The sequence below is a fragment of the Carcharodon carcharias genome, chromosome 19 (genome assembly GCF_017639515.1).
Source record: "Carcharodon carcharias isolate sCarCar2 chromosome 19, sCarCar2.pri, whole genome shotgun sequence".
In the NCBI taxonomy this organism is placed as follows: Eukaryota; Metazoa; Chordata; class Chondrichthyes; order Lamniformes; family Lamnidae; genus Carcharodon; species Carcharodon carcharias.
In genome coordinates, this window is record NC_054485.1 from 79,962,114 (window position 1) to 79,989,079 (window position 26,966).

Below are 26,966 nucleotides of genomic sequence, written 5' to 3' on the forward strand. Positions count from 1 at the left end.
ACATTCTCACCAGCCAGCGCGATGACACACTCCTCAAAGTGAGTGAGGGGCCTAATGTGGGCCACTCCACCCACAGTCTGGGTCCTCTCCCTCATGAGGTCAGCCAGCTTCTCCTGCCTGAAAAAGATGGAGAGAGTGTGAACAGGATACATGGCACTACCTGGAATGTTTGTGTGGTGAGTGGAGACATGGACAGGATGAGGACATGAGCTCGAGAGGCTATGAGCCTGATGGGGATGTGAGGGTGTGTGTCAGAGTTAGTGGTGTTGTCCCTTGAGCTGTGAAAACCCTGTGGATGTGTGCTGGGTTTGTGAGTGTGAGAGTTGAGAGTGATGGGGAGAGTGACTTACCCTGGCAGAACGAATGAGCCAATTCACCCTGCAGTGGTACTGGCTGTCTGCCCTCTTTGACAGGGCATTGGCGCTGCCCACCACTGCCATCACCTACCAAGCCGGATTACTGATCTTGCTGAACCTCCTGCAGCCAGAGCGGGGCTAGGGGACATCACGGTGGGCCTGCACTGTGTACAAAAGGTGCTTGAGGGACGTGTCATTAAACCAGGCGGCTGCTGTCTTCTTGCCTTTCGGGGCCATGTCTTGTGCAGCAGTCCTGGGCTGGAAGCATGAACAGCTGTGCACGCGGCTGCACTTTAAATATGGTGCCCATTGTGATGAAGCAGCGAGGTGATGGCGTGGCGGGCGAATGAGACCCGCCCACCATCCAAACGGCCTGTTTCCCGGGAATACATAATTAATGAGGCAGTATTGGGATGATACAGCGTGAAAAGCCACCATTGCTGCCAGTGGGTAAAATGTCCTTTTCCCACCTGCTACTGCACCTAGTGTCAAATCTGGGATGTTCTGCCCTCAGTGAGTGTGTCTCCAATGGCAACTGAATTTTCCCACCACTTGACATCATCCACCCCTGACCAACCCATAAACCGATTAACAGAATCTTCACTTCATTACCCATTAAATCTTCAATGAACAATTAAATGATAAAAACTGCAAGAATTCTACAAAAACTGTCAGATTGTGTGAACTCATTCCATTTCTTTCGACATTGCGGTGTGGACCATGGAACAGTGCAGTTAGCAGTCACACTCTCTGTCACCTCCTTCCACACCAAGACACTAACTTTACTCGGTAACCCACACTTCTCATTACTGAGATGCTGGAGACACTTCAGCTCCACCTCACTGGCAAATGTGTTGAAGTTTGATTCACTAAAGTTATGACACGTCTTCCTCTTGTTTGTCTTTTGCTCTGTCACCTTCTTGTCTGTAAACAAGTGAATAAACGCTGATGGAAAGCAGTGAATGATGCTGACATTTGATATGAACTCACCCTGTTCACATTAAACTGAACTCCAACAACTGCCCATTCCAAGACCCACAAGATGCTGAGTGAATGAATTAAACCTTTCTTATGAAATCAGTAAAGAAGAATTCAGACAAGTCAACTACTGACAATTATTTATTGACAACAAACCACAATTATCAACACGTGGTGAAACATTGAGGATATAAATGTGTTTTAGCTCTGTAAATACTTTAAAGTTGCAAAATTTACAAATGTACATTATATAACAGCATAAATCTGACATAACAGAAAGTGCAAAATAGATCAGCTTCTATCAATATAAAATGTGTCTCTCTCAGTTCCCTCAAGACATTAACTCTGTTCACGTTAATCACTCAACCTGAACAAGTTGCTGAAAATATGAAAGTGTGATGGAAAATCATCCCTGAAGTTCCCTTCGACTGTGAGAGCCATCACATTGTGGATCCTGGATAGAAACACTACTTGAGAAAGTCTCACTTGAAGAATCAGGATCCCAACCTGGTGGATCCAGGATCCACTGTTCAATCTGTGGAAGCACATTCCCAGGTAAAATCGATCTCCACCATCAAAGCACTCAGTGTAAACAATGAGCTGTGATTCTGTCTGTCTGCTGTGATATGGAAGGATAGACGATGATGTCCATGTTCACACTTCATAACATCATTTATGAAGATAGATTGGTGAGATAACGAATGTTTCACTTGGAGAAAAGAAGGTTGAGAGGAGGTTCAACTGAGGTCTTCAAAATCATGAGGGGTCTGGACAGAGTAGATATGGAGAAACTGTTCCTACTCGTGAAAGGATCCAGGAAGAGAGAGCAGAGGTTTAAAGTAATTAGCGAAAGAAGCAAAAGTTAGATGAGGAAAAAACATTTCACACAGCGAGTGGTTAAGGTTTGGAATGCACTGCCTGAGAGTGTGGTGGAGGCAAGTTCAATTGAAGCATTCAGAAGAGAATTAGACTGGTATCTGAAAGGGAAGAATGTGTAAGGATGCGGGGGAAAGACAGGAGAATGGCACTAAGTCATAATGCTCATTCGGAGAGCGGGTGTAGACACGATGGGCCAAGTGGCGTCCTTCTGCACTGTAACAATTCTGTGATTCTGTGACTCAATGTTTCCTGTTGATGTCGAGGATCAGTCATGATCTTATTGAATGGTGGATCATGCCACTGGAGCCAAATGGCCCATTTCTGTTCCTATTTCTTATGTTCATCTCCCTGAGTCAGTGACTCCAGGTGTGGAGAGGAGGGAGTGGAGAGGGAGGGAATGGAGAAGGAGGGAATGGAGAGGGAGGGAGTGGGGAGGGAGAGAGTGGTGAGGGAGTGGAGAGGAAGGAAGTAGAGAGAGAGGGAGTGGCGTGGGAGGGAGTGGAGAGGGAGGGTGTGGGGAAGGAGGGAGTGGAGAGGGAGGGACTGGAGAAGGAGGGAGTGGAGAGGGAGGGACTGGAGAGGGAGGGAGTGGAGAGGGAGTGGAGAGGAAGGAAGTAGCAAGGGAGGGAGTGGCGTGGGAGGGAGTGGAGAGGGAGGGAGTGGAGAGGGAGGGTGTGGGGAAGGAGGGAGTGGAAAGGGAGGGACTGGAGATGCCTCTATTCTGATCCCCAATTCTAGACTGACCCAGTCAACCTCGTGAAAGTAACAAAGTCTCTGATAATTATTTCAATATTCGGTGCGATTAATGTTCATCAAGATTGTAAAATAATTCACAAACACAACAGAACAAGTTCCATAACTTCCCTGTTGCTGTCGGATTATCAGAGGAACCGAGTGAAATCTGGAAGAACAACTTCAAAGACCATTCACATCTTTCAGATTGTTTCTCTGTGGGATCGAGAATCCCCTTCCAGAGAATTCCCAGGAGAATGTAATTGTACAACTTTCAATCCCTCCTATTTCATTCCCAACAATCTGTCCCTCAGTCAATTACTCTGAGCTGTTGTGTAGTTCACATTTGGTGAATCTGCAGAAGCAAAATAAATGTCAGTTAGAATGGGGAATAATCCATTATCAGAGAGCGAGAACACAACAAGTGTGAGGGAATGGAGATTGTGTAAGAAACGCTCATTCCCACACTCCCCTCCATCCTTACACTTTATGGAGATCCTGTCGATCTCTTCCATTCCATCGATATTCAGTGGGTGAGGATGTGAGTGTGTGTGGTGAGTTTAATGATCAATATTAGACGTGGTCTGGGCTGATCACACAAAGGAAGATCAGACAGGGAACAAGACGTGTTTACCTTTGTGTATCTGTGTGTGGGAATTAAATCAGTTCCATTAAACAGTGTTCTGTACTCCCAGTACTGGAGATTCCCCCACACTCACTCTGTCCCCTCAGTTCTACATTCCCCTCTCTCTCACTCTCCCCTCTCAGTGTCCTGTACTCCCAGTACTGGAGATTCCCCCACACTCACTCTGTCCCCTCAGTTCCACATTCCCCTCTCTTGGATTCTTACCTCTCTGTTGCCTTTTCCAAATGAACATTCCAATTATCCCGAACATAAAAATTCCAGCGATCACTAATCCTGTTACAATTCCAAGATACAGTAGATCTCCACTGTGTTCTGGGATTTCTGAAACACATTTGAATAATATCAGGATTGTCTCTCTGTTCCCGGATCCATTCCCATGTCTGACCGGGGACACTGGCCGGATGTGATAAGTTGTATTCCCCAGGGATCTGGACTGGGGCCTCAGCTTTTCACCGTCTATATTCATGGCTTGGATGCAGGAACAGAGAGTTGTATATCCAAGTTTACAGATGATACTAAGTTAGGAGACACAGTGAAGGGACATTGACAGATTAAATGAGTGAATTCCATCTGCCACAGTTTTCCCCAATGTTGCGAAGTGTGGGATCACCTACATTAAATCTGGAAAAGACAAATTGGAACATTTTCATTATGTTGAGAGTGTAGGAGCTGTAAAAAATCCGAGATGTGGATGGGCATGTACACAAATCACTAAAAGCCCATTCACTGTTATAAAAAATGAATCCGAAAGGCTAACGGGCTGTTGTCCTTTATCTCAAAGGGGATTTGAACACAACGTGAGGAAATGAATCTTCAGTTGTACAGGCTTTGGTCAGACTCCATCTGGAGAACGACATTCAGTTCTGGACACCAAACCCCACATCAGATATATTGGCCGTGGAGGGGAACAGTGTAGATTCAGCAGAATGATCCCACAGCTCAGAGGGTTCAGTAACGAGGACAGGTTCTATAAAGCTGACAATGTATTTCCTTGTGTTTAATAGGGTGAAGGATGGAGATGTTTAAAATGATAAAGGGAGTTGATAGGGTCAACAGAGAGAAATTATTTTCTGTGTGATGGAATCCGGAACAAGTTGAGGCCACTCAGTAGTGAAATCAGGAAGCGATTCACCACAAGCGATTCACAAAAAGGGCAATGGACATCTGGAACTCTCTCCAGCAAGAGGCTGTGGGAGCCGAGAGTCAACACACACACACACACACACACATACACACACACACACACACACACGCACGCACACACACACACACACACACACACACACACACACACACACACACACACACACACACACACACACACACACACACACACACACACACACACACACACACACACACACACACACACACACACACTACAGTTCCTTACCCCACTGATAGAGCTGGGTCTCTGCCAGGCTGCTGTGTTCAATTTGACAGGAGTATTGATCCTCATCCCCAGCATTTATTTCAATCTCTTTCTGGATCTGATGGGTCCCATCGTGATTGGGTCGAACCCCCGAGGATAGTGTCTCAGACATTACCTCTCCATTCCTTAGCCAGCTCACCTCGATGTCTACAGGATAAAACCCAGTAACCAGGCAGGAGAGAGTGAGCGGCTTGTACTGACTATTGGGGTCACTTCTGGAGATGAATACTTCAGGCTGAACTGTAATGGGAAAGGGTGAAAACACAAACCATAGACAGACACTGAATGGAATGGGAGAACACTTTCATAGACCAGTGAAGTTGGATCAGAACATGGGATTAAAATTATTATAAATACCTTTCCTTTCAAAATATTCCTTTCCAGCTTGCAAATATAACCGTAAATGTCTAACAAATCCTTGTTCCATATGCTCTTTCCAAAGTTGATTCCAAGATTCATCAGCGTCCCATTTCTCCTTAGTCTTCACTGCAATGTGATTGGTTGCGACCCATCTCATTCTGCCTGGCTCTAAACTAATATAGTCCTTTCCATCAAATCCAAACCGCATCGATCTCTTCATGGAGCCATCTTCAGTGACCTCAACAATTGTTATCCATTGGAAAATGTGGATTCCTGTCAGTGGCAAAACAGGGGTCAGTAATCATTAGTGACTGAAAAATAGCAATAAATCAGGGGGGAAAGGAGATCTAATGTCAGATAGAAATGGGGGATTAGATTCACAGCCTGATCCAAGGGCAAAAGGGGATCTAGTATCATACAGAAATGGGGATTAGAGTCACAGTCTGATCAGTGGGGAAAAGGGATCTAGTATCAGATAGAAATGGAGGATTAGAGTCACAGTCTGAGCAGAGGGGAAAGGGGATCTTGTATCAGATAGTAATGGACTGAGAGGAGTGACCCAGGGGTCAGTGCTTGGAGATGGACTGAGTGGAGTGACCCAGGGGTCAGTGCTGGGAGATGGACTGAGTGGAGTGACCCAGGAGTCAGTGCTGGGAGAAGGGCTGATTGGACTGTTCGTGATAGTCCAGTTATGGTGTAAGTTGACAGGGTGAATTCGTCATTGTGTGAGCAGGAACACTGAGGCCTCCTCCCTACACACACATGCTCAGTAGTGTTAATATCTGTGGATTGTTCTCCTCACATTCTCCATCCATGGGTGACTGCCTCTGTCCTTGATAATCTCCACTTCCTTACCTCACAGAGGTATTGATTACAGAGATTCCCATTCTCCTTTCACACTGCCTCCTGGATTCACACTGTCCATTCTGGAATACTGGAGTAGATCGAGCTCACCCCCATACATATGAAGATACATTGAGACACAGCAAGAGGACAGGAATTCGCCAACAAGCTGCCCTTTCCTGGATGATCTCAACCATCTCACCATATTCTCAACTTGTTCAATCACAAACCCATCTCCTTATCTTCATCAATGTGAACACAACTTTGTAAATATCTCAATCAGAATAGGGAGATGGGATTGAAGCTGGGCACCTGACTGGCTCCCAAATAGGAAAAGAACAAAATATGACTTTGATTGATGCAACAATTTCCTGGACCACAGGATATCTCAAAGAGTCTGACAGCTAATTCCCTGTCATCACCGATATAAAGTAGGAATTGGGATAGTGAATATGCACACAGAGGGCTCTTTCAAGCAGCAATATTGGAATGTGTGGATGTTTTTGGGATGTTGGTTTAGGGATAAATATTGACCAGGACATCACCATCTCTTTTTTGAAATAGTGCTCCATGTAGCTAATAAGGCAGACCAGTACTGGGTTTAGCATCTCATTGGAAAGACAGTAGCTCCAACAATGCAGGACTCTCTCAGCACTGAACTGATGTGTTTGTTTTTTCTGTCCTCGAGTGGGACTTGAACATACAACATTCTGACTTAGAACGAAGAGTGATGCCAACTGTGTCACACCTGACACACAAGCCAGTCAGTGGGAGATTCTGCATCACTGGGGGAGCATTTAATGAACAGTGTGTTATTCCCGAGGTTGTAACTGGAGCTGTGCACCATTTCTGCTCTCCCTCTTTGTCCATTCCCCACACATCCGTAATTAAAATTGTAAATGCCAGAGGTGTGCATAGGAAACATGTGCAGTTCAGCAGCAAGGGTTGATTTTCATTGGGGAACCAACAACACCAGCTGGAAGGTCCCTTCAAGCCACTCACCATCCTGACTTGGAAATATAGTGCCATTCCTTCACTGTCACTGGGACAAAATCCTGGAACTCCCTCCCTATCAACACTGTGGGTGTACCTACACCATATGGACTGCAGCGGTTCAAGAAGGCAGCTACCACCACCTTCTCAAGGGAAATTGGGGATGGGCAATAAATGCTGGCCCAGCCAGCGAAGCCCACATCCCATGAATAAATAGGGAGAAACCTGGCATCAGTTGACAATGCTGCATCCGCAGGCTGGCTCGAGAAGAGCCCAAACCCCAAGATGGACACAGGTTTGGACAGTACTGACACCACCTTGCAGGCTCCTCATTTCCTTACCTTGATCGACTGTCCCAATACCACACCCCACCACAGCCAGGATGTCAGGCCATTCCCATGTCACCCGCCATGCTCCAACTCCAACCCCAGCCCACACCCATTCCCCACTCCCCACCGACTCACCCTTGCTTGTTCTGAGATTCCCCAAAAGCTGACAGTCTTCTGCTCCCCTCCCTTGTTCCGTAGAATGAAACAAGGGAAACTGTTGACCGCCGGCACAACTGCACAAAGCCAACGAGTGCACCTCATCTTTAAACAACCGTGAACTGAGTGCCATGGGATTCTCGTGAGCCGCTAGCTTTATCCCAAGGGCAGGGCCTTATTAAAACCCGTTTCACACTAATGAGTTTTTGTGACATGCAAATGTTCGAACACATCTCAGGGCGGGCGTGATCTCAACACGCTGAAACCTCACCGCTGACTTTGTCTCTGCATCTCAACCCGCCAGCGGGAAATTGGAATTTCTCATCCCATGTCACGTTTCTCACTCTTCCAGGCTTCATACAATTCACGCACCCCCCAATTCACCCCTGACCTTACCGGATGTCTGGTTTGTGCTCTTCATCATTGCCTTCAGATTCTCCTTTGCTATGTCCGATTTTCTATTCCCTACATCTGCGAGATTATCCCAATATTCCGCATTGAAAAAGTCTGCCATGAACCGCTGTCTGGGGATCATCCGTTTGCTGTTAGAGTCATGATAATTCAGTTGAACTCCCTTGACAACCGCAATGTTAGAAACCTCGGGAAAATCCTGAATGCCAGAGGTTGCCGTGTATATGACAGTCAGTGAGTTAGTGTCTGTAAAACAATTAGATGCTCATGTTAATAAACATGTACAGAACCTTGCACCTGATCAAAGTGAGGCCCATCCATATAGTGACAATCTCTAATAATCAATCACTTTCTCACAATTTCATTGTCGTTCCTTATAATTCTCTGTACGGGATATGGGCTTCACTGGCTGGGCCAGCATTTATTGCCCGTCCCTAATTGCCCTTGAGAAGGTGGTGCTGAGCTGCCTTCTTGAACCGCTGCAGTCCGTGTGGTGTAGGTACACCCACAGTGCTGTTAGGAAGGGAGTCCCAGGATTTTGACCCAGTGACAGTGAAGGAACTGCAATATATTTCCAAATCAGGGTGGCAAATTACTTTGAGAGTGTTAGGGGGAATACAGTAAGAATTTATTGAAAGGGAATTATTTAAAAACCCAGCCAGTCAGTGCCATCAAGTACATTAACAGTTAAAGGTTACCAGGTGAACTTTGCACTCCCTTAGGGCCTGCAATCACCAGAGAGACCCTGGGAACTAGACTGGAGACAGAGAAAAAAACAAGATAGATTAAGTGTGCTCTTCAACGGATAAGGACAGATGGTCCCAGCTTAGATAGGGGGAGAAGGCTCTGCCTGGGTGAAAGGTGGGTGTATGTACCTAGAAGTGTGAACCTACATGCTGACAAGATTGGAATCTAAACAATGTTCTTGCATGTGATCAGTGATGTAAAAATAAGTTGTATACTTGTAATTTGGTAGAGTGCTATCTCAAGCTGCTTTGAGGTGGTTCTCTCCTTGCAATTGCTCAAATAAACGATCGTGACTTGTACTTGAGCCTCTGGTGATTCGTTTGTCAAAGATATGCCAGCAAGAGGAACTGGCAGACGGTCATGTTCCCATCTGTTGCCCTAGCTCTTCCATGTGGTAGAGGTTTTGGGTTGGAAGGTGATGTCAAAGGTGCCTTGGTGAATACCCACAGGGCATCTTGTAGATGGTACACACTGTTGCTACTGTGCATCAGTGAGTGTTGAATGTTTGTGGATGTGGTGCCAATCAAGTGTCTGCTTTTTCCTGGATGGTGCCAAGCTTCTTGAGTGTTCTGGGAGCAGCACTCATACAGGCAAGTGGAGAGTATTCCATCACACTCCTGACTTGTGCCTTGTAGATGGTGGACAAGCTTTGGGGAGTCAGGAGGTGAGTTACCCGCCACATAATTCATAGCCTCTGACCTGCTCTTGTAGTCACAGTATTTATATGGTTAGTCCAGTTCAGTTTCTGGTCAATGATGACCCCCAGGGTGTTGGTAATGGGGGATTCAGTGATAGTAATCCCATTGAATGTCAAGGGTCGATGGTTAGATTCTCTGTTGTTGGAGATGGTCATTGCCTGGCACTTGTGCGGCACGAATGTTATTTGCCCCTTGTCAGCCCAAGCCTGGATATTGTCCAGGTCTTGCTGCACTTGGACATAGACTGCTTCAGTATCTGAGGAGTCACGAATGGTGCTGAACATTGTCCAATCATCAGTGAACATCCCCACTTCTGATCTTATGATGGGAGGAAGGTCATTCATGAAGCAGTTGAAGATGGTTGGGCCGAAGAGACTATGTTCACTCTGTCTATCGCTAACCTGGAACAGTAATCTAGGACACACCGGTTCTATCACTAACCTGGAACACTAATCTAGGTCACACCCAGTCTATCACTACCCTGGAATAGTAACCTGGGACACACAGAGTCTATCACTAACCTGGAACAGTAACCTGGGACACATCTGGTCTATCACTAACTTGGAACAGTAACTTGGGACACACCGGGTCTATCACTAACCTGGAACAGTAATCTGGGACGCCTGGTCTATCACTAAACTGGAACAGTAACCTGGGACACACATGGTCTATCACTAACCTGGAACAGTAACATGGGACACACAGGGTCTATCACTAACCTGGAACAGTAACATGGGACACACATGGTCTATCACTAACCTAGAACAGTAACATGGGACACACCAGGTCTATCACTAACCTGGAACAGTAACCTGGGACACACAGGGTCGATCACTAGCCTGGAACAGTAATCTGGGACACCTGGTCTATCACTAACCTGGAACAGTAACCTGGGACACACCCGGCTATCACAAACCTGGAACAGTAACCTGGGACACACACGGCCGAGACCATAAGACCATAAGACATAGGAGCAGAAATCAGGCCATTCGGCCCATCAAATCTGCTCCGCCATTCAATCATGGCTGATAAGTTTCTCAAACCCATTCTCCCACCTTCTCCCCGTAACCTTTGATCCTCTTACCAATCAAGAACCTATCTATCTTGGTCTTAAATACACTCAATGACATGGCCTCCACAGCCTTCTGTGGCAGTGAATTCCATAGATTCACCACTCTCTGGCTAAAGAAGTTTCTCCTCATTTCTGTTCTAAAAGGTCTTCCCTTTACTCTGAGGCTGTGCCCTCGGGTCCAAGCTCTCTCCTACTAATGGAAACATCTTCCCCACGTCCACTCTATCCAGGCCTTTCAGTATTCTGTAAGTTTCAATCAGATCCCCCCTCATCCTTCTAAACTCCATCGAGTATAGACCCAGAGTCCTCAAACGTTCCTCATATGTTAAGCCTTTCATTCCTGAGATCATTCTCGTGAACCTCCTCTGGACCCTCTCCAGGGCCAGAACATCCTTCCTGAGAAACGGGGACCAAAACTGCTCACAATATTCTAAATATGGTCTGACCAGAGCCTTATAAAGCCTCAGCAGCACATCCCTGCTTTCATATTCTAGCCCTCTCGAAATAAATGCCAACATTGCATTTGCCTTCCTAACTACCGACTCAACCTGCAAGTTAACCTTAAGAGAATCCTGGACTAGGACTCCCAAGTCCCTTTGCACTCCAGATTTCTGAATTCTCTCCCCATTTAGAAAATAGTCTATGCCTCTATTCTTCCTACTAAAGTGCATGACCTCACACTTCCCCATGTTGTATTCCATCTGCCACTTCTTTGCCCATTCTCCTAACCTGTCCAAATCCTTCTGCAGTCTCCCCGCCTCCTCAATATTACCTGTCCCTCCACCTATCTTTGTATCATCTGCAAACTTAGCCAGGATGCCCTCAGTTCCTTCATCTAGATCATTAATGTATAAAGTGAAAAGTTGTGGTCCCAACACTGACCCCTGCGGAACTCCACTAGTCACTGGCCGCCATCCTGAGAAGGACCCCCTTATCCCCACTCTCTGCTTCCTGCCAGACAGCCAATCTTCTATCCATGCTAGTACCTTGCCTCTAACACCATGGGCTCTTATCTTACTGAGCAGCCTCCTGTGCAGCACCTTGTCAAAGGCCTTCTGGAAGTCCAAGTAGATAACATCCATTGGCCCCTCCTTTGTCTAACCTACTCATTACCTCCACAAAGGATTCTAACAGATTTATTAGGCATGGCCTCCCCTTGATGAAACCATGGTGACTTTGCCCTATTTTACCATGCACTTCCAAGTATTCTGAAATCTCATTCTTAATAATGGACTCTAAAATCTTACCAACGACCGAGGTCAGGCTAATCGGCCTGTAATTTCCCGTCTTTTGCCTCACTCCCTTCTTTAAACAGGGGGATTAGATTAGCGATTTTCCAGTCCTCTGGAACCCTCCCTGACTCCAGTGATTCCTGAAAGATCATCACTAATGGCTCTACTACCTCTTCAGCTATCTCCTTCAGAACTCTGGGGTGTAATCCATCTGGTCCAGGTGATTTATCCACCTTCAGACCTTTCAGTTTTCCTAGCACCTTCTCATTGGGAATGGCCACCATACTCACCTCTGCCCCCGATTCTCTTGAACTTTGGGGATGTTACTCGTGTCTTCCACTGTGAAAACTGACACAAAGTACCAATTCAGTTCCTCCGCCATTTCTTTGTTCCCCACTACTACTTCTCCAGCGTCATTTTCCAACGGCCCAATGTCCACCTTTGCCTTTCTCTTACCCTTTATATATCTAAAAAAACCTCCTGCAATCTTCTTTTATATTATTGGCTAGTTTACCCTCGTATTTAATCTTCTACCTCCTTATTTCTTTTTTAGTTGTCCTCTCTTGGTCTTTGTAGGCTTCCCAATCCCCTGGTTTCCCACTGCTTTTCGCCACATTGTATGCTTTCTCTTTAGCTTTTATGCTGTCCCTGACTTCCCTTGTCAGCCATGGTTGCCTCGTCCTCCCTTTAGCATGCTTCTTCTTCCTTGGGATGAATTTTTGCCGAGTCTCCAAAATTACTCCCCGAAGCTCCTGCCATTGCTGTTCCACTGTCTTTTCTGCTAGGCTCATCTCGCAGTCAATTCTGGCCAGCTCCTCCCTTATGCCTCTGTAGTTGTCTATCACTAACCTGGAACAGTAACCTGGGACCCACCTGGTCTATCACTAACCTGGAACAGTAACCTGGGACAAACCCGGTCCGCTGAGGCTAGGGTAGGTTAAACATGAATTATCCTTCTCCTCTCTGTTGTGTTTTGAAGACTTTAGACCAGGAGTGATGAAACTGTTTTGCTTCTCCCAATCAATGTGAAAATTAAAAGTGTCCATTTGAATCATTTTCCATTTGCTCCAAGCTTCTCTGCTCTCAGTGTTTCTACATCCTGCTGTCAGGAGAGCTGGACACAAATGCCATCAGAGTCTTACAGACTGTGCTGACTTCAATGGTGTAAAATATCAGGCTGGCTGTATAACAGGCGGCTGATCAAACATCACTCATTTCAAACTCTCACCGAAAGATTCCAATTAACCCCAGAGAGAGAGAGAGAGAGTGAGAGTGAGAATGGAGGGCTGAATTCTGTACTTACCGGGAGAGACCCAGGAAAAACCCAGGGAGATGGAGAAAAGGATCAGCAACATTCTGGGAATCCACTCTCCCTGTTCCAATCAGGGACTGGGAATGAAACACTCTGAGGGGGGAAACTAATCCTGTTCATAAACTGGGAAAAACAACACAAGCTGTTTATCTCAAAGCTTGATCATTTCCTGATTACACAACCAGAGGGTGAATGATTGGTTAGTCTCAGAAAAATACCCAATTGAATGAATAAACTATCCATTGTCACCAGTTACTAGGAGGATCAAACACAGACACATTGAGATTCAGGCTGGGAAACAGAAAGTAAAAGCTGAAATTTCAGCAGGAAGCAGGATCCGGGTGTGTTTTGGGGTCAGGAACCTGCCTCCGGTGGGAAAGTGATGAAAGTTCAGATTTTCACAGGGTTGCCCCTGTAAGTGATATGGAGACAGGTTCCCTGTCCACTTAGAGCCAGTGGGGGTGGGGATGGAGCTGGGTCAGATGAAGTGTGGGACTGATTGACAGTCCCTACGACAGACATCACTGAAGCTGCTGCTTGTCCTCAGGGAGAAGCTGGTGCTTGTGCCAAAGCTCCCACAGGAGCAGAGGGAAGTGAGATGGCACAAGAGAGATGGAGGCCCTGGCACCTGGGACAGGGCTGCCCCTCACTTCATCGATGCCAACCTGGATGTAATGCTGGAGGCCATGAGGGAGAGGAGGGAGGTGATCTTCCTGGAGGGTGGCAGGAGGAGGGCAGGGTGTCACACAGGGCACTGAGTGGGTCACTGGGGGGTGTTCTTACTGTCTCTCTCTCTCTACTGTTTTCCTCTCTTTACACTGTGTAAATGATGACAGTTTAAGTCAGACGTTGGGGACTCTGGTTATTGCTGCAGAGACAGGAAAAGTGGGATGAGGTGGTGAAAGAGATAATGGGATCCTCCACAGTGAGGGGAAAGCCTCTGGACAGATGTTCTCCCATCATTGTTGGTCAGTGATGAGATATTCCAGGCTGCCTCTTCTATACCTGTATTAGCACGGGGATCTCAGAATCCCTTCCATGTCCTGTCCCTCACCCTGGCCCTGGATTTGGGGGGGGATTCAGCTGAAACGTTCCTGAATCAGGAGATTCCTGACATTCATGACATCCTCACGACCCCTTCACACCCCCAGCTGTACCCGGCCGCCTCACTGTGCAGCCAGGTCACCTCTCTGTTCAGTGTCATCTCCCTCCACCTCCACTTCCTCCTCCTCTCTCACCTCCTGTTCCTCCCCCCGATGAACTGTCTCCTTCCAGGGCCTCACTATCATCAGGGTCCACTCCTCTCTGGAGGGCCATGTTATGGAGAGAGCAGCAGACCACCACAGTGACCGAGACCCCTGCAGGAGGCTATTGGAGGATCCACCCGACCCATTCACACACCAGAGTCACATCTTCAGAAACCCGATACCCTGATCAATGTTTCTCTGAGTGAGTCGGTGACATTGGGTGTATCACCTCTGTCCCTCTGTCTGGGACTCCAGTAGAGGGTGAGTAACCATCTCCTTTAGGGATTTCCCTTGTCCCCTCAGATCCATCCACACACTGGGGGTTGGAGTGAAGATGTAAGGCAGACTGGACTGGGGGAGGATGAAACACCATTCCAGCTGCCAGGAGAGAGAGCGTGCACACATGGAGGGAGCTCTTGTTGTGGTCACAGACCAGGTGGACATTGAGGGTGTGGGCGTCGTTTCTGTTGATGGATCTCACTGCAGGTCACTGGGCATCTCGATGGGCACCTGGGTACAATGGATGGTGCCCTGAACCAGGGAGAATCCGGCAGTGGAGGTGAACCCAATGCCCTCTGTGCCTGTGACGTTGTGTCTGTTGTGAAATGCAAGTACTGTCCAGCTGTGGGAAAGACGGCATCAGTGGCCAGCCAGATGCTGTGGTGGGCAGCTGTTTGTGAGATGTCACTAAGGTCCTCAGCTGATCCAAGGAATGAGCCAGGAGTGAAGAGGTTAAAGGGCACAGAGACATTGACGGTTACAGGAAGGACCTAGCGGCCATCGCTGTGAGGATCCAGCTCTTCGGCAACAGGGTGCAGATGTCAGTGACCTTCTGCCTGGAGGATCACAGTCTCCTGTGACCCTGGGACTCAGTCATCTCCAGGTCGCTCCGTCTCTGCTGGTGCCGTTCCTGCCCCCTTTCCTCTCCCGTATCCTCCAGCTTTCAGGTTCTGCCTGTCCTGCGGAAGGTGTTGTCCCTCTTCACACAATGTCTGACAGTTGTGCCCCCATTTGCAGCTGCAGACGTCCTCCTGTAGAGGTGGCCGTCCCATTGTGATTGACAGTCACACTACAGTCAAACTAACAGGAGGAGAGTGAGGGGAGGGAGTCAAACTAACAGGAGGAGAGTGAGGGGAGGGAGTCAAACTAACAGGAGGAGAGTGAGGGGAGGGAGTCAAACTAACAGGAGGAGAGTGAGGGGAGGGGGTCAAACTAACAGGAGGAGAGTGAGGGGAGGGAGTCAAACTAACAGGAGGAGAGTGAGGGGAGGGAGTCAAACTAACAGGAGGAGAGTGAGGGCAGGGGGTCAAACTGACAGGAGGAGAGTGAGGGGAGGGGACAAACTAACAGGAGCATAGTGAAGGCAGGGGGTCAAACTAACAGGAGGAGGCTGCAGTAAACAGGCTGAATCCCCCACTCTGGTCTCTCTCTACAGCACCCACTCCATGAACACCCACACTATTTGTGTGTTTGTGTGTGTGCGCCACTGTAAGACTTAAGCCAGGTTTATGCAGCAGTCCACAAACCACAGCCTTCACTGATCTGTGCACATGTCCAACCAAATCCCTTGTTTATGGCAGATGAATTTCACCCACTTAATCTGTCAATGTCCCTTCACTGTGTCTCCTAACTTAGTGTCATCTGTAAATTGGATATTGCAAATCTCTGTTCCTGCATCCAAGTCATGAATATAGATGGTGAAAAGCTGAGGCCCCAGCCCAAATCCCTGGGAAATACAACTTTTCACATCCTGCCAATGGGAGCACATTCCCTTTATCTCCATTCTCTGTCTCCAACCTTCCAACCAATTTTCACCCCATGTCAAAGATCATCTCCATTTCCAAACACTCTGATTATTGTCAATAATCTCTTGTGTGGAACCTGATCAATGACCTTCTAGACGTCCATCTAGACCAGAACCATAGACGGTCTCTTATCCACCATGTAACTGAGCTCCTCATAAAATTCAATGAAATGAGTCAGACATGAGCTCCCATTCCCAAATCCATCCTGTCTCTTTTTGATCAGCTGATCCTTGTCTAAGTGTCTGGAACTCAATATGTGGACATTTGTGGAGATTTTTCTTTGATCTGGATTCTCTCACTTATTTCCTGTGTTGACCATGGTGGGTTCACTGCAGTAGTTTAGGACTAAGTCCTGCTGTTGGATTGTACTGAGTGCTTCTTCTGAAGCGTTTCCTCTGTTTAGCTGTGGTTTTCCTCATTATCAGCTCAGCCCAGTTTCCTGCGGTCAGTTTCTAGCTCATCCCTTTGAAGTTTGATGTGAAAAGCATCAGTGATGCTGCCTCCTGGGCCGTACAATGTAACCCTGGGGATTGAACAAGGACAGGACACTGAGACATCGGGGAGAATTAGAACTGAACTATCCGGGGAGGGAACCCATGGGATTGGGACAACACGGCTTTTCCACCACCATCAATGGGACTCTTTACTGACTTCACTGGAGAGTGAAATCGGGCGAGTGGAAAACCAGCGTTTCAACCAATCCCATCAATTCCCAATGGGCAGCTTCGGTTAGAATTGTCCCCAATTAAAATTGAACTGGGAATGGATCCAGGGACAGAGAGACAATCCTGATATTATTCAAATGTGTTTCAGACATCCCGGGAAACAATGCAGGACGCTCCCATCTTGGAATGATAATTGGATTAGTCGCTGCACTGGCTGCTCTACTTCTGATAATCGGAATAATCATCTGGCAAAGCAAACAGAGAGGTAAGAATCAGAGAGAGGGGAATGTGGAATTGAGGGGACAGAGTGAGTGTAGGGGAATCTCCAGTACTGGGAGTACAGGACACTGAGAGGGGAGAGTGAGAGAGAGGGGAATGTGGAACTGAGGGGACAGAGTGAGTGTGGGGGAATCTCCAGTACTCGGAGTACAGGACACTGTGTTGAATGGAACTGATTTAATTCCCACACACAGATACACACATATAAACACATCTCGTTCCCTGTCTGACCTTCCTTTATGTGATAGGCCCAGACCAGGTCTAATATTGATCATTAAGCCCACCACACACACTCACATCCTCACCTACTGGATATTGATGGCTTGGAAGAGATCGACAGGATCTCCATAAAGTGTAAGGATGGAGGGGAGTGTGGGAATGAGTATTTCTTACACAATCTCCATTCCCTCACACTTGTTGTGTTCTCGCTCTCAGATAATGGATTATTCCCCATTCTAATTGACATTTAATTTGCTTCTGCAGATTCACCAAGTGTGACCTACACAACAACTCAGAGTAAGTGACTGAGGAACAGATTGTTGGGAATGAAATAGGAGGGATTGAAAGTTGTAGAATTACATTCTCCTGGGAATTCTCTGGAAGGAGATTCTCGATCCCACAGAGAAACAATCGGAAAGATGTGAATGATCTATGAAGTTGTTTTTCCAGATTTCACTCGGTTCCTCTGATAATCCGACAGCAACAGGGAAATTATGGAACTTGTTCTGTTGTGTTTATGAATTATTTTACAATCTTGATGAACGTTAGTCGAGCATTGAAATAATTATCGGAGACTTTGTTACTTTCACGAGGTTGACTGGGTCAGTCTAGAATTGGGGATCAGAATAGAGGCATCTCCAGTCCCTCCCTTTCCACTCCCTCCTTCCCCACACCCTCCCTCTCCACTCCCTCCCTCTCCACTCCCTCCCACGCCACTCCCTCCCTTGCTACTTCCTTCCTCTCCACTCCCTCTCCACTCCCTCCCTCTCCAGTCCCTCCCTCTCTACTCCCTCCTTCTCCATTCCCTCCCTCTCCACTCCCTCCTTCCCCACACCCTCCCTCTCCACTCCCTCCCACGCCACTCCCTCTCTCTCTACTTCCTTCCTCTCCACTCCCTCACCACTCTCTCCCTCCCCACTCCCTCCCTCTCCATTCCCTCCTTCTCCATTCCCTCCCTCTCCACTCCCTCCTCTCCACACCTGGAGTCACTGACTCAGGGAGATGAACATAAGAAATAGGAACAGAAATGGGCCATTTGGCTCCAGTGGCATGATCCACCATTCAATAAGATCATGACTGATCCTCGACATCAACAGGAAACATTGAGTCACAGAATCACAGAATTGTTACAGTGCAGAAGGACGCCACTTGGCCCATCGTGTCTACACCCGCTCTCCGAATGAGCATTATGACTTAGTGCCATTCTCCTGTCTTTCCCCCGCATCCTTACACATTCTTCCCTTTCAGATACCAGTCTAATTCTCTTCTGAATGCTTCAATTGAACTTGCCTCCACCACACTCTCAGGCAGTGCATTCCAAACCTTAACCACTCGCTGTGTGAAATGTTTTTTCCTCATCTAACTTTTGCTTCTTTCGCTAATTACTTTAAACCTCTGCTCTCTCTTCCTGGATCCTTTCACGAGTAGGAACAGTTTCTCCATATCTACTCTGTCCAGACCCCTCATGATTTTGAAGACCTCAGTTGAACCTCCTCTCAACCTTCTTTTCTCCAAGTGAAACATTCGTTATCTCACCAATCTATCTTCATAAATGATGTTTCTCATCCTGGAACCACTCTCATGAATCTTTTCTGCCCTCTCTCCAATTATTCACATTCTTCCTAAATATTTGGTGCCCACAACTGTACTCAAGACTCCAGCTGAGGTCTTACTAATGTCATATACAAGTTCATCTTCGCCTCCTTGCCCTTTTACTCTGCGTCCCTATTAATAAAGCCCAGGCTGCCATATGTTGTATTTCCCACGCTCTCAACCTGCCGTGCCACCTTCAATGCACATGTACACCCAGGTCCCTCTGCTCCTGCAACCTCTTTAGAGTTATACCCCTATTTTCTACTGTCTCTCCATGTTCCTTCAACCAAAATTAATCACTTCACATTTCTCTGCATTGAACTTCATCTTCCACCTGTCCATCCGTTCCACCAACTTTGAAGTTTTTCATTATCCTCCTCACAGTTCACAATGTCTCCGAGTTTTGTATCATTCACAAACATTGAAATTGTGTCTTGTCCACCAAGGCCTTGGTCATTAATGTAGATCAGGAGAAACAGTGGTCCCAACACTGACCCCTGGGAAACTCTCCTACAAACCTTCTCCCAGCCTGCAAAACATCCATTAACCACAACTCTCTGTTTCTTGTCACTCAGTTAATTTCATATCCATGTTGCTACTGTCACCTTTATTCTATGAGCTATAACTTTGCTCACACGTTTGTTATGTGGAACTGTATCAAATGCCTTTTGGAAGCCCTTGTTCACCACATCAACATCATTGTCCTCATCAATCCTCTTTGTTACCGGTTCAAAACACTCCAGCAAGTTAGTTAAACACGATTTTGCCTGAAGAAATCCAAGTTAGCTTTCTTTAATTAACCTGCATTTGTCCACATGACTATTAACTTTATCCTGATTTATTGTTTCTAGAATTTTTCCCAGCATAGAAGTTAAACTGACTGGTCCTTACACCCTTTTTTGAACATTTGCCATTCTCCAGTCCTCTGGCACCACCCCTGAGGCTATGGAAGATGATAAATTATGGCCAGTGCTTCTGCAATTTCCACTCTCACTTCTCACATTATCCTTGGGTGCATCTCATCCAGTCCCAGTGCCTTATCAACTCTAAGTACAGGCAGCCTATCTGATGCCTCCTCCTTTTCAATTTTAAACCCCTCTGGTGTCCAAACTGCATACTCTTTTATCATGACTTGTTTGGCTCCTTCTTCCTTTGCAAAGACAGATACAAAATATTCATTTAATACCTCATATATTCTCTCTGCCACCATGTGTAAAACTCCTTTTTGGTCCCCATCATCTCTACTCCTCCTTTTAATCATCCTTTTACTATTTACCTACCTATATAAGACTTTGGGATTCCCTTTTATATTACCTACCTGTCTCTTTTCATACTCACTCTTTGCTTCTCTTATTTACTTCTTCACCTCTCGCTTGAGCCTTCTATATTCAGCCTGGTTCTCACTGTTAGTTTCTGCCTGACACCTGTCACAAGCACACAATCTTAATTTCTACCTCCTTTGTCATCCAGGCAGCTCTGAGTTTGTTTGCTCTACCTTTCCCTTTCGAGGGAATATACCTTGACTGTGCCTGAACTATCTGTTCTTTGCAGGCAGTCAATTGACTATTGGCTGTTTTTCCTGCCAATCTTTGACTCCAATTTATTCCAATTTTTCCATCGTCAGCCTAAACCTTATGATACAATCAACATGGTCCCCGAAATGCTTTCCTATTGCTACTTGATCTACTTGGTCCAACTCATTCTCACGAACCAGGTCTAGTTGTGCCTCCATTCTTGTTGGAATGGACATATACTGCTGGAGGAAATATTCCAGAACACAATCTAGTAATTTGACCCTCTCTGCCCTTCACAATAAGACTATCCCAGTCTATATTTGGATAATTAAAGTTCCCCATTACAAGTACATTATAAATTTCTGTACCTCTCTGTAATTTCCTTGCAAATTTGTTCGTCTACATCCTTCCCATTGCTTGTGGACCTACAGAATACACCGTGCAATGTAACTGCACCCTTTTTGTTACTTATCTCTAGCCGAATACCTTCTGTCCTTGACCCCTCTGGGTCATCCTCATTCTCCAGCACTACAATACTTCTCTTAAACAACAGCACCACTCCTCCTCCTTTTCATCCTTTCCTATCTTTCCTGAACACCTTGTAACGAGGGATGTTTAATGCCCAGTCGTGCAGTTCTTTGTGCCAGGACTCTGATATAGGCAGAACATCGCAATTCCCCATAGTAACCTGCACCTGAAACTCACCAATCTTATTTATCACACTCTGTACATTCACACACATGCACTGTAACCCTGACTTAGACTCTATTAATTTCTTTTATTCTGACCACAACTATTAACTTACTATTCCCTGCTCTCGTGTGATCTATCTTTCCCAATATTCTGTGCACCTTGGCATCTTCTGCTTCCCATTTCCCTGCCGAGTTAGTTTGAAACCTTCCCAACCTCCCTTGGAAAACTTCAGACTGTCCCCTTGGAACAGAGAAGGTTAAGAGGTCATTGAGTAGAGAGTTTCCAGATGATGAAATGTTTTGATAGAGTAGATAGAGAAAAATGATTCTGTCTGGGGTGTGATCGATAACGAGAGGTTATAGATTTACTATCATTGCTCAGTGATCCAGAGAGGAGAGGAGGAGAAATGTTTTTCACTCTGGGAGTTGTTGGGATCGGGACCAGTTCACCTGAAAATGTAGTGGAAGCTGAACCCATAAATAATGTTAAAAGGTGGTTGAACAGATATTTGAGAATGCGGAACTTACAGGAATCAAGACAAAATGCGGGAATCTGGGACAAAGCATAATTGTTGTTTCAAGAGCCAGCAGGGGTAGATGGGCAGAATGGTTTTCTTTTGTGCTGAAAGTTTCTATGATTCTAGGGGACTTCACTTCAACTCAGTTACAATTCCATGTTCCCACATCATTCCCAGATCCCTTGATCCCCTCAGTGCTGCAGAATCGATGGATCTCAGTACTGAATCTACTCATCACCTGATCATTCACGACCCTCTGGATAGACAGTTCCAAACATTCACAACTCTCTGAATGAAGACATTTCTCCATCTCAGCCCAAACTGATTGATCCCTTATCCTGAGACTGGGAATCCTGGATCTCAACACTCCTGACAGGGGAAAGAGATTTTCAATGTCTTCCTAGGCAAATCCTCTCAAAATTTTATCTGTTTCAATGAGATCACCTCTTAGTCAAGTCAATACCGGAGAAGATAGGAACATTCTACTCAAATTCCACAGCAGGAGTCACTGTCTTTCTTCAGTCAATCATCCTCCACGCCTGCATCCTCCAGTGTCTCACCCTCCACATCATGCCCTCCTTTCTCTCACCCTCCACTGCCTCATCCTCCACTCCCTCACCCTCCACTCCCTCTGTACTCATTTAACATGTGTGAGTTAGTTTAGTTAATGCTGGGAGGTGATTGAATCCTGGGCTTAGTGAGTGATGTAGAATTTCTCACACTCTCAATTTTTATCTTTTATTCTGTTTCTCACATTCTGTTTTTATTTTCTCAGCTTCTGATGTTTCTGTTTCAGAACCTTCCTGATTCAGTAAGTGACATCTTCAATTTTTCCCCCATTGATATTGTTGTAACTTTTTCACTGCCCTCCTGACCCTGTCTCACACTCCCAGACACTGTTAAAACCTGTCAGACTAATTTTACTGTCCACCTGACCCTGTCTCACACTCCCAAACACTGTTAAAACCTGTCAGACTAATTTCACTGTCCTCCTGACCCTGTCTCACCCTCCCAGACACTGTTAAGTCCTGTCAGACTAATTTCACTGCCCTCCTGACCCTGTCTCACCCTCCCAGACACTGTTAAAACCTGTCAGACTAATTTCACTGCCTTCCTGACCCTGTCGCACCCTCCCAGACACTGTTAAAACCTGTCAGACTAATTTCATTGCCCTCCTGACCCTGAACCGATTGCCCTGTTTCTGTCCATTCCTTACCTCGTGGGTTTACTGTGTTCCACTGCAGGACATTCCCAGAGCCTCATTGGTGAATAACTGGATTTGCCTGTTCTAGTGTGAACATGGACATCATCGACCATCCTTCCATATCACAGCAGACAGACAGATTCACAGCTCATTGTTTACACTGAGTGCTTTGATGATGGAGATTTATTTTTCCTGGGAATGTGCTTCCACAGATTGAATAGTGGATCCTGGATCCACCAGGTTGGGATCCTGATTCTTCAAGTGAGACTTTCTCAAGTAGTGTTTCTATTCAGTATCCACAATGTGAAGCTGATCTATTTTGCACTTTCTGTAATGTCAGATTTGCACTGTTTTATAACATATATTTATAAATTTTATAATTAAAGTATATTTATGGAGAAAAATCTCATCATCAATGTGTCACTGCAAGTGCTGATAATTGTGGTTTGCTGTCAATAAATAATTGTCAGTAGTTGACTTGTCTGAATTCTTCTTTACTGATTTCACAAGAAAGGTTTAATTCATTCACTCAGCAGCTTGTGGGTCTTGGAATGGGCAGTTGTTGGGGTTCAGTTCAATGTTAATTGGGTGAGTTAATACAAGTGTGAAATTTTCCCATCCCATTCTCATCAGACATCATGGACTCCGAAGGCGGGAAGGGTCTGGGGATAGAGCTGGTCAATGGCGCCGAGATAGAGGGACCCCATGATCATATTGAATTGCGGAGCAGGCTCGAAGAGCTTAGTGACCTACTCCTGCTACTAGTTTCTATGTTTCTGTGGTGGGCGTGAGTGGACAATATGGCAGGAAGATCAAAAATCCATTTCATAACATAGTGAAAGCACTTTCCAATCGTCTGCTCCGCCCGTCAATGGCGGGCTGTGTTTCCCACTGCTGTATATCAGGAACTTCATTTTAATAAATCTTTGTATCATTCTAATCCCAGCCTGCCGGAACCTGTATAAAGTGACTATTCCTCTGCAGCTGAGACAGTTCAGGCACAGCCACATTGACATGTGTGGAGTCGAGTCTCTAGCTTATCTGCCCACTCAAGCAACACAGAGGCATCAAAGTGCCACCAAGTGCTCCTGAATGTTTCACCCCTTGGGCACAGACTACAAACTAATGAGTGTTTTAGTGAACAGTTGGCCGACTGGGCCTCAGGAAGGAGGGGTGGCTGGGGCTCCCATACACACTGCTGAAGAGCCACAGGCAGCCGATACTGGTCGGTGCCTGGCTAGACCCAGGGTCTATGGACAGCACTTGTCATTCCTGCACGTGACTGAGAACCAATGTCGCTGAAGGCTGCACATGTCCAGGGAACTGGTCAGTCACATCTGCCACCTGCTGCAGGGTTTTAACACCACAGGGACGTGGAGGGCATCCACTGCCAGTGACTGTGAAAGTGACTGTGGAGTTCAATTTCTACACCAGTGGCTCCTTTCAGGGCTCCACAGGCGACCTCTGTGGGATCTCACAATCCACCACCCACAAATGCATCCATGAGTCACAGATGCCATCTTCTCGAGGGCACACATCTTTGTGTATTTTACCCAGGTTCAGGTGATTTGCCCACACCGCTTGTTCCCACAGTTCCCACAGTGCAGCTACCATCGACTGCACTCACGTGTCACTCAGGTCTCCATGGTAACAAGAGGGCAACTACATCAACCGTAAGGGCTTCGACTTGCTGAATGTTCAGCTGGTGTGTGACCACCACAAATGCATCCTGCAGGTCTGTGCACGGATCCCAGGGAGTGTGTGTGTCTCCTACATCCTCAGTCAGTCTCAGATCCCTGACGTCTTCCAGTGTCCAGGGAAGCTGCAGGGTTGGCTCCTCAGGGACAAGGGCTACCCACAGAGTCCGTGGCTGATGACACCCATGTGGCAGCCTCAGACTGCAGCAGAGCGATGGTAAAATGAGGATCATGCAGCAACTCACAACTTGGTGGAGCAGATCACCGGGATGTTGAAAATGAGATTCCGGTGCCTGGACCGGTCTGGTGGAGCCCTGCAATACAGTCCACAGAGGGTGTCACACATCATCATCATCTGCTGTGCCCTTCACAACCTGGCACTGGAACGGGGACAGGAGCTGGCTGAGGAGGAGATGGAGGTACTTCATGTTTCCTCCACTGAGGAGGACATCAACAGGGATGAGGGTGAGGAGGTCCTCGAAGGCGGTGATGAGGCCCTCGCACTGGCCAGATGAGGCAGGCAAGCTCGGGAGGCCTCATAGCTGCTAGATTTGTGGGGGGAGATGATGACACCCTAGATCCTCATATTGTACCTGTGAACATTTGACTCCAGTCTGGCTGATGGCAGCACACATACCCTCTGTGATAAGGCACAACAGATACCCACAGTCCCCCCATTCCAGGAGGATGATGACATGCAGTGGGGACACCCATAGACCCTCATGTATCTTATGTGAATGTCTGACTCCTGTCCGGCTGATGGCACCTCACTTTCCTTCTGTGAACAGAGTCATATCATGGAGACGCAGTGGGGAAGCTTTAACTTCTCCTGATCCTATGTCATCCATTGTGAGCTGATCCCTTCAGGACCAGACTGTCACCGGACACAGGTTGTCATGACAGCGGATCATTGTCCCGAATTACTTACAGACATCTTGAACTTATGAAAATAATCTCTGTTTTTTTTTAAAAAGCATATATAAGCAAAAGCTGGCTGAGACTGTAACCACTGGATGGAAAATTCCTACGTGGATTACACTTGACCAACTAGTCCAGAGGGAACAGAATGTTACACCTAAAAGGGTGTTAGAGTCTCCTTCAGACAGAGACACTTCAAAAGAAGAGATGCAATGCCAAAAAAATGCTGATCACCATCTGAGCAGAAACCATCTCCTGTTGAGTTAAATACCAGACTGAGGACATGATCCGAAAAGAAATAGGCCATTCAGCCCATCGTGTCTGCAGTGGCCAAAACAGAGAAAAATGAAACTAGCCACTCACTTTCATCCCATGTTCTGGCACCTGGTCTGTAGCCCTGCAGGTTACAGAGATTCAGGTGCAGATCCAGGTACCTTTTCAATAAACTGAGTGTTTCAACCTCAAACACCTACTTAGGCAGTGAATTCCAGACACCCACCACCCTCTGGGTGAAAAACCTTTTCCTCATGTTCCCTCTAATCCTTCTACCAATCACCTTCAATCTATGTCCCCTGGTAATTGACTCCTCATTAGGGGAAACAAGCCTTTCCTGTCTACCCTCTCTAGGCCGCTCGTAATTTTGTACCCCTCGATTACTGTTCTGGTGTGTGTGATGTGAAGGTCACAGCTGAAGAACAGCAACTGGACATCCCTGTGTTTGCAGCTAAAGAAGACTTTCTCTCTGATTGCTGGAAGCAGGTGTCAAGTCTGCAAAGCCACAGTCAAAAAGGAAGCAGGAGAACTCATTTCAGCAAACCTGCAGAACCAATTGTCTCCAGACCAACTGCCAAAGTCAGCTCCACCGAAATCATCCAACCTCATGGCCAGAGCATTTCACCATCTACCCCTCACGGACAAGCCAAAGATTGATTTGTTTATCATTTTTAATTGATATCTTTGGACTCTTCAGATTTCCATTCTGTGTGTATTTATAATACATTTTATTATTTTTTCTTGTGATTTAGTAACCAATAAAGTGACTCTTTCTTTAGCTCAGGAAAGCCAATTTAAACTGGCTCCTTGTAAAACAAAAATACATTAACACTTGGAAAAGGCATCCTCGAGGGAAAGGATCCTTTTTAAATTAACCTTGTTGTGACCAAATGCAGCAGTTGAATAAAGTAAGGGAGCCAAGTCATTCCTCCTCACCCAGGAGCATGACAATTTGGGGAATCTCTTCTGGGATCATAACAAATTGGAGGAACCTTACCTGGGGGCAGTCATAATAAAGTGTAAGGATGGAGCGGAGTGTGGGAATGAGTATTTCTTACACAATCTCCATTCCCTCACACTTGTTGTGTTCTCACTCTCTGATAATGGATTATTCCCCATTCTAACTGACATTTATTTTGCTTCTGCAGATTCACCAAGTGTGACCT

At 46.4% G+C, this 26,966-nt stretch overlaps 2 protein-coding genes and 1 long non-coding RNA gene across 5 annotated transcripts in view; 1 reads left to right on the forward strand and 2 right to left on the reverse strand.

The window, feature by feature from the left end:
- Window positions 1-1,462: 1,462 nt before the first annotated feature.
- LOC121291118 (class I histocompatibility antigen, F10 alpha chain-like) overlaps window positions 1,463-26,966 on the reverse strand; it is a 47,727-nt gene continuing 22,223 nt past the window's right edge. Inside the window, exon 7 of the mRNA XM_041212184.1 lies at window positions 1,463-1,986. The gene's annotated coding sequence lies outside the window, so the exon portion shown is untranslated. The remainder of the gene's footprint in view (window positions 1,987-26,966) is intronic.
- LOC121291116 (class I histocompatibility antigen, F10 alpha chain-like) lies at window positions 2,802-13,345 on the reverse strand. 3 transcript variants are annotated; one of them, XM_041212179.1, is made up of 6 exons: window positions 13,168-13,345; window positions 8,101-8,361; window positions 5,381-5,656; window positions 4,985-5,263; window positions 3,796-3,912; window positions 2,802-3,300 (listed from the first exon to the last, which is right to left on the reverse strand). In XM_041212179.1, the coding sequence occupies exons 1-6, from the start codon at window positions 13,217-13,219 to the stop codon at window positions 3,260-3,262; spliced, it is 1,026 nt and encodes a 341-aa protein (XP_041068113.1). In that variant the 5' UTR covers window positions 13,220-13,345; the 3' UTR covers window positions 2,802-3,259. The 3 variants fall into 3 exon arrangements, with proteins under 3 accessions (XP_041068113.1, XP_041068114.1, XP_041068115.1); XM_041212180.1 differs by lacking the exon at window positions 3,796-3,912; XM_041212181.1 differs by lacking the exons at window positions 2,802-3,300; window positions 3,796-3,912 and adding an exon at window positions 3,937-4,212.
- Window positions 17,137-23,186, forward strand: LOC121291121. Its single transcript, XR_005945963.1, has 4 exons — window positions 17,137-17,158; window positions 17,656-17,688; window positions 22,484-22,519; window positions 22,953-23,186. It is a non-coding gene; the product is annotated as an uncharacterized LOC121291121 (long non-coding RNA).

Bases quoted from the DNA above. Each gene is read 5' to 3' on its own strand.
- LOC121291116 (XM_041212179.1), bottom strand. From the start codon at position 13,219: ATGTTGCTGATCCTTTTCTCCATCTCCCTGGGTTTTTCCTGGGTCTCT. The intron at 8,362-13,167 runs GTAAGTACAGAA...ATTGTTTTACAG, and splicing joins TTTTTCCTGGGTCTCTCCCG to ACACTAACTCACTGACTGTC. The intron at 3,301-3,795 runs GTAAGAATCCAA...TTGCTTCTGCAG, and splicing joins TTGGAAAAGGCAACAGAGAG to ATTCACCAAATGTGAACTAC.